General features: G+C 32.5%; 2 protein-coding genes across 2 annotated transcripts; both read right to left on the bottom strand.

Annotated features, from left to right (window-relative positions):
• Positions 1–1,891: 1,891 nt before the first annotated feature.
• Positions 1,892–3,100, bottom strand: LOC120082681 (uncharacterized). The gene is made up of 2 exons (XM_039037951.2): positions 2,205–3,100; positions 1,892–2,105 (listed from the first exon to the last, which is right to left on the bottom strand). Exons 1-2 carry the CDS (start codon positions 2,914–2,916, stop codon positions 2,008–2,010), a joined length of 810 nt encoding a protein of 269 aa, XP_038893879.1. The 5' UTR covers positions 2,917–3,100; the 3' UTR covers positions 1,892–2,007.
• A 944-nt stretch (positions 3,101–4,044) lies between these two features.
• On the bottom strand, positions 4,045–5,356 carry LOC120082682 (stress-response A/B barrel domain-containing protein At5g22580-like). The gene is made up of 2 exons (XM_039037952.2): positions 4,850–5,356; positions 4,045–4,550 (listed from the first exon to the last, which is right to left on the bottom strand). Exons 1-2 carry the CDS (start codon positions 4,966–4,968, stop codon positions 4,211–4,213), a joined length of 459 nt encoding a protein of 152 aa, XP_038893880.1. The 5' UTR covers positions 4,969–5,356; the 3' UTR covers positions 4,045–4,210.
• Between the last annotated feature and the right edge of the window lie 2,547 nt (positions 5,357–7,903).

Here is a 7,903-nt window from a genome sequence, read left to right as displayed (position 1 = left end):
AGGGCCTATCTCGCAGGAAAATTTCCAACTTTATTCTCACCAAATTACGTTTAGGGTTATTTGCCTAGATCCGAAATGATAATCCATTATTGGTCCTACCATTTTTTACATACACCAAATCATGTAATTCAATTGATCTTAAGAAAGGTGATACTCTTATTACGATGACAGATTATATAGGACCCACGCCATATTTTTTTTTGTTTCACTTTAGATTATTTACCCTTTCTATCTCATTTGATATTTTATTATTATTATTATTATTTTTTGGTTAGCTTCAAAAGGTTTATTTTATTTTATTTTATTTTTTAAAAAAATTAAATGAAGAATGCATGGATGAAAATTTTGAATAAATTTAATTTTCTCTCTCCTTAATTTCAAATTGGATTCTTGCCAAAATTCCATCCTTTACTCTCTACTTTTCATCAATTTTGACCTAGATCTAATGGCTATTTTTAAATAATTCAATTTCATTATTTAGCCAAATTTTATCTTCTTTTCTTACCTCTCAAAGAAAATTTTTCAGCAAGCTTTTCTCGTTTCTTTTGCTCCAAAAAGTGCCTAAAAATCTTAAATCTCTCACAAATCGATCTTAGATTATTTTATTTTGTGAGAAAAATTGTGGAGTATTTCTAGTTGTCAAATTTGTGTAATCTAATATTGTGAGAGTTTTATTTTTATGGGGATATAAATTTATCAATTCATTGAGAATTTGTAATAAGGTGTGGAAGCATATTGGGATTGAGTGTAGTGGTTTAATTCTAAATCCGAAAAAGGATTTAAACGTAGTGGTTTAATCCTGAATCCGAAAAAGAATTTCATAATAGTAGGTTTATTCTTGAACCCAAAAAAGGTTTTGATAGTAGTGGTTTTGATCTTGAACTTGTTGAAAAAGATTAGAATAGGTTGGATCCTAAACATGCAAAAGGATCAATTGTTTATTGATTCAATAGTGATAAGTCAGATTTGATTCTCACATTTATGAAAATGCTTGCAGTAAAATACCCAAGAAGAAGTCATGGGAGTGGAGAAGGGATTCTGAACCAATATAAAAATTACCGGTGTCATCTCTTTCTCTCTACTCTTTTGATTTATGCAATTTCCCATGCTTAGTAATTTACTTTGATTCATTGTGCTAAATATTGCTTGCTTATTTGTTTATTTTAAATTAAATTAGTTTAGTTTATATTTATAGAAAAGTTTTAATTTTTGGAAGCAACCCTATTCACCTCTTTCTAATGTTGTCATACGATCCTATATTTTTAGCTCTCCCTCTTGCCTCCCCCTTTCATACTCTCACAAATGCTTGATCTTGCTCTCATTTATGTTTGATCTTTGTTCTCATTCATATTTGATCTTGCTCTTGCTTCAACTCTGGCCCTATGACCAAAAAACTAAAGTGCGACCCAGTAGGCATTTTTTTTCTTCTCTAATTTAAGATTTTATATAGTGAAAAAGATTTTGTTTAAAACATATATACAATCATCTAAAAGATATCTATCACAAATATTCATATCAACATTACTTTGCCCTTTTATCATTAATCAATGAAATATTTCTTATAAAAAAAAATTCTTTGAAAAAATAAATCGAGATTAACGAAATTTATTGTAATTACTATATTTTTTAAATCCTAGATTTTTATGGTTTAGGCAATAAATTTGGTTAAATATAAAATTTCAATTACTAAATAAGACAAAAGAATGAATAAGTATAAAAAGAGATTCTCACAAATGCATAGAGATCACTACTAAGTCATATTTGGCATGATTGAAATGCAGCTTTTCTCTGCCATAAGAAATTCTAGAGAATGGAAAAACCTTGTCTTCATATCCCCAAGTGAAAGAACCTTACTTCTTTATGTGGTTTATGGTTTAAAATACCAAAAATATTGGAGAAAATTCACCTCTTTACTGAATGCAATACAAACAAGTCAATACAAATAAACCAAGCCAGATTTTAAGTACATCATTGAATGAGAAGAGTTTCTTTTAGATTAAACATCCATTACATAAACAAAATGATCATCACATAAACAGCCAGCAAAGAAAAGAGACATATACCACCAGGTCTGACAATTCCACCCTCAGAAAACACCTTATCTTCTGCACAATCAATAGAAGAAGCAGCAAATATCATAAATCTCAAATCAAATGTCAAAAAGTAAAAATTAACTTTGTAAGATTAGAGAATCAGAAACATACTGCACTCAAGAACATGGCATATGCATCTCAAACCCACTCCACAATGCCCATCAGGCTTTTGACACTCATTACACAAATTAGGAACATGATCAGGAATGTCAAAGGAGATTGAAGTTCCCAATTTGTATACATTTTTCAGGTCAAAATCTGAGGAGTTTCTGTAAACCCTCCTGAAATGGGAGCAATTCAAGTCATTTGGATGGAAGCTTTCCTTCAGCTTTCCAAGATCCTCAAAAATCAAACAAGATGTTCTTTGGGACATTTCTTTTTCATCTTGCTTTTGTAAAGCTTCAAATTTTGGGCAGTTTTGGACAGATTCAGAGATGGGTTTTGTTGGGTTTGAGCAGTTGAAGAGGAGGAGTGAGTTAATGAGGTCTGGTGGTGAAGGAAGCCCTGAGAATAGAAGAGAAGGTGAAACAAAATGGTCTAAAGAAGAATGAAAATGAGAGATTATGAGAGTTTTTGTGGTGTAATCAATTTTGGAGATGGGGAAAAGGCCAATTGAAGTTCTGAAAAACAGTTTCTGAGATCTGCAAAGAATCATATGGTTTAATGGGAAGGACCCAGTTAGATTAGAAGAACTTAAGAAAGGAGGTTGAATTTGGAATTTACCACAAGAAATTGGGTCAGTTTTCTGAGAAATGGAAGAACCTAAGCAGAAATTCAGGAACAGAAAAGACTGTAGAAGATGAAAACTCTGGATTTTCTGCATTTTTTTTTGTTTCCTTTGTCCTCCCTGGGTTGATTGTTTTTTTCAGGTGGTGAAATTTCAAAGGTGATATGTTCTATGGCTAATGGTTGAATACAGAGTGATGATAATAAAGAATCAACTTTTGGGTTTCATTTCTGCTTTTTCTGGTGGTCTCTTTGATCGAGGCTTCTTTGGAATCCAAAACAAAAGAACATTTTTCAGTTTTATAATTTAAGAGATCTCATTTCTTCCTTTCATGTCTGTCACTTTCACAATAAATTATTGACTCTCCCTCCTTTTGTAGATTCCCTTTAAAATAAAGAAACAACAAATGCAAAAATCAAAAACTGAGAGCATCAATAAGACTGAATATAGTGCTGGATATGACGAATCATATCCAGCATCTACAGATTTAGCTTTTAACTTGGTTGTGTTATTTCTCCCCCCCAAGAAACTTGTATGGACATGCATAGTAAAGAGAGGAGAAAAATCACAAGATAGCAGACCATAGTTTTGGACAAAATAAAGCCAGACAAGCATAACCACAATTTATATCAAAATTTGCAATCCATACATATGTTATCAATTAGTTCATTTTTTTCATGTCATGTTGTGTCAAACCATCAGTTGATAGTTTCGTCCACATACTATATTAACATTTAGCGGTTGTTTGGAGTACTGAATTAAGTTCTAAAGTCTAGAATTAATATGTTAGAGTTAAAAAACTTGTATTTGGGATGCAAAGTTGTTTAATATGAAAATGGGAAAACAATAGAGGGAGGGAGAGAAAAAGAGAGGAAGATGAAATTTCTCGATAAATATGTAAATTTCAATAGTGAACACTATTGAAATTGGTGAAGTTGAATTATTTAAAATCAAATTATGAAATCAATAGGCCAAATCGTGGCCATGGAATGAAAATCAACAATTTAGGAGTATTGTAGAAACTTCTTTTATAATTACTCTATCATCCGTTCATCTAGGCAAGTAATTACAGATCTTCCGACAAAAGAGTGTTTAAGGCAACAATAGTGGCAGACAAACTTTGTAAAATGGGGCCTCCTACGTTTGAACAAGAGTGGATATTTTCATCATCCAATTATCAATCAGGGAAACAAAAGAAACGTAGGAAGTACATATTAGACGAGCTTAGCAAGCAAATGCATGGATCATCAGCCACTTTTTTCCCATTAAGAAAAGACTTCACTTTCCATGATTCTCAAAGCAAACAGAAGAGTACATACTGCAAATAAAGATGAGAGAGTACTATTTTTTAACGCTTGACAATGCCACATTGTCTTTGAAGTCTCCTAGATCATGCTGAAGCAGATGCCGGTGTTGGGGCAGGGGCAGTGGCAGGTGTTGGTAGAGGTGTGGATGTCAACACTGGTGGTGGAGCAGCTTCCGGTATTGCTTCCACTGCTGGTGGTGGTGGCAGCGGTGGCGATGATGGAGGTGGTGCAGGTGCTTTGACAAGAAGAGATGGGAAATCAAGGACTACAATCTTGTCAATGGCTGCACTGAAAGTGGGACAGAACTCAATATGCTTAGGATGGGTAAGAAATGAAGTGATGGCTTCTTTATCATCAAATGTCATTGAGAAGACGTGCGTGAAGCCTTGTGTCAGCATGTCTTGGCCTTCCACATCATGTCCCCTAACAAAGCCAAGCAGTAATATATTTGCATCACCCATTTTCAAGTTCCAACAGCACTTGCAAAGAATAACACTCTATAATTTGTTTCGAAAGTGTTGTTTTCAAGAAGATTTCAACAATATGCTAATAATATAACAGGAATTTTAATCTTCTAAATGATCAACTATCAGTAGAGTACTGTCTCTATCTAAATTGAACTATCCATCCACTATAATCCAAAAAAGATGATAAAATGATTGTAATTATGACTTGGAATCAAATATAACATGGATTAAAAGGGATAGAAAGGGGAGAGATACCACTCAAAGGACTTGACAGAGTCAATAACAGAAACCATCTTCTCCACTTGCTCCACAATTTCATCCACATTCACACCCTCCTTAAACTTGACAACAACAAGGTGCTTGAACTCGGCCATGGCTGCCTACAAACACTCCAAAGGTGAAAAGAAAGACATTGGAGACCAGAATATATACAGAGGCATTTCATCGAACAGTTTAGCGTCAAGTTAGAGAGTAACTGGGTTTTACCCCCCCTGTTCGCTGACACACCCCCACGTTCCACTTTCCCGGTTGGATTTTGTAATTGTAGCAATCAAACGCCTAAAAATGGCTACGGCTACGGCTATTGCTAATGCAGTAATGCTTGGCTTTGTTTCCATGTTGACTGCATCAGCTCTGTAAAAGGATTAAAGGAGAAAGGACCCACAAGTCAGCCGCTTCGGCGCTGAGCCGCACGGTTGGACCTGTCCTTCCCTGCTTGCTTACCCTCCATGGGACCCTCTCTCTTTTTCTCCTCTTATTATCAACGCAAAATTGGAATACATTCATATAAATTGGAGCATCAATATTTAAGAATTAATCTTCTATTAATCTCCATATAGATATAAATAACAATTACTTAGTTTTCCTTTTTGTTGGTTGGTTTTCTAAGTAACAATAACATAATATTTAAGAATTAATCATCTATTAATCCTCTTGGTTGGTTTTCGAAACTTAGCTTGAAGGGTATCTTTTCTTTTCGGATTGTTCATTTAGCATGGGGCATGCATGATGTCACGGTCATGTTTGTCCAGGGCGTGTTGTCCATGGCTGCATGTCCGCCTCCATCTCTTCCTACTATGCTTTCATTCTATATATTTCATTTTGCTAGTTAGTTTACTTTTATGTACTTTTCTTAATGTGTGACCGTTCACCTATTTCCATATGCAAAGGTGACAGATGTCTTTTTGTTTATAATGCACTATATGGGGTAAACTAATCATATCTTCATAACCGAGAGTTGTATGCTATAAAGTCGTTGTTATTGCTTATTACTTTCTAGCTGTACGACTAATCTTCATCATTTAATCATGTTTTCAAACGTTTGCGAAAACCTTTTTCTCTAAACCCGTTTTCTAAAACATTTTCTCAAGAACGGGGGTGGAGGTTGTGAAAAACGTCCATTGTGCCATCGGCTATTTGAATTTAGATTGGTTGACTTGTTCGAGGGTAAGAACAAGTGTCGCACAATCGTCTTGAGCCTCTTACGAGGATGTGATTGTGAAATACGATACATGTGGTTTGCCACTATATGATAGATTAAACTAAGAAGTGAATTGGTGTCCTAGTTTGTGATTATTGCCCGTTGCTTTAATATATTACATCTTTTGAAAAATTAAATTCTTTTTATAAATTTCTTTATTTACAAAAATATTCGTCTATGTTGATATTTTATATAATGTACATTTAAAATTTAGATATCAATGTTGTAATCCTTGGTCTAAACATAAAATTTCTTTTCAAATTACAATTTCATGAAAAATTATATAAAATCTCTTTGAACTTAAAAGATGCCCAAAATAGCTTAATTCATTAAGGGGCATTTGGGGTAAAAACTATTTAAAAGACTATATAACCAACTCTTACTACAGTATATACTATCTTGTAGTTTCAAATTAGCTATAGTAACCATCTTTTACTACAGTATACACTATTTGCTATAGTTTTTACTTTTTTTTTATTTTATCATTTTTTTACTGTCGTGTTTACTATTTTCTTTTCAAATTAAAATAGTTTATACCTCAAACACATACTATTATAATCCAAACTAAAATAATCTACATCTCAACATAAACTATTATGACCCAACTATAATAACCTAGGACTATAACCAATTCCTTCCTCCAAAAGACCCCTAAAGTATTGTATCTTCAATCAAATTATCAGATGTTCAAATCCACACTCCAAAAAATAATAGTATACTGCAAGTTTTTTGTTTGCCTTTCGTGGTCTACTTACTCTCTTTTCCCTTCAATTTGTTGGATCGTAAGAGTATTAGATAACATGAGTTTGTTTTCTTTCTTAGTACGATAAGGGTAGGAAATTTGAGCCACATATCTCTTGATCACTAATACATCCGTATATCAGTTGAACTATGCTCACTTTGACGATAACATGAGTTTTTATTTCAAAATTAATTGACAAAAAGAGAAATGATCCATGTATTTTACAAAGATTATGAGGTCTTTCTATTTTTCCCATCTAGAATTTCAACAAAGAAAAACAATATTTTACCATAATTTCCAAATTAGTTCTTTCCTCCACAAATCAAAACGACATCATTTCAAAAGTGATTTAAGACTTTTCATTTTCTTTTCTTTTTTCCTTAAGCTCGTTGTTGAGCCTAATGAAATAGTTTTTTTTTTCTTAATAATGGAATAACGAAAACCTAACCTAAAGTTTAAAGGTATAATTGAAATGGCCACATATTATTGTACAAATCTTTGTCATATCATATAAGATCTTTTTTCTTTTAGTGAAAACGATGTCACAAGGGAAGATGAAATTATTATTTTAAAATATATTTAAAATTAAAGGGTATAATTGAAAATTTTAAAAGTTCATTGGTATAATTGAAATGCACAATTAAGAGAATTTGGTATAAATTAATCTTCCCTTTTCAATTTTATATTTTTAAAAACTTATGTTTGCCTTCCAATTAAATTTGAATGGCATGTTTTCCACTTCCTTTTATATATTCGTATTATTAGCTAATTTTCAAAAATAAAAATACATATTAAATAACTTTTTTATTTTTAAAAACTTTGCTTAAATATTCAAATCGTTTTCAAAAATAAAATAGCAAAACAAAGACATACGATTTAGGAATGAAAATAGAGTTTATATGTGATCCTGGACTAAATAGTATAACCAATATAAAATAGGGATAGAAGCAACAAGGCCAAGAAAATGACAAAGTTCAATAAAAAATAGCATCATAGGACCAAAATGGGTCTAAGGGTGAAGGATGACTTAGGTCAAGGCCCAAATCAATGTGCTCGGAAAGGTAAAGATTGCGTCTGGTTTAGCAAA

The sequence above is a fragment of the Benincasa hispida genome, chromosome 8, assembly GCF_027475165.1.
Source record: "Benincasa hispida cultivar pf3 chromosome 8, pf3_genome.v1.1, whole genome shotgun sequence".
Taxonomy (NCBI): domain Eukaryota; kingdom Viridiplantae; phylum Streptophyta; class Magnoliopsida; order Cucurbitales; family Cucurbitaceae; genus Benincasa; species Benincasa hispida.
This window is presented reverse-complemented; position numbering and strand designations above follow the sequence as displayed.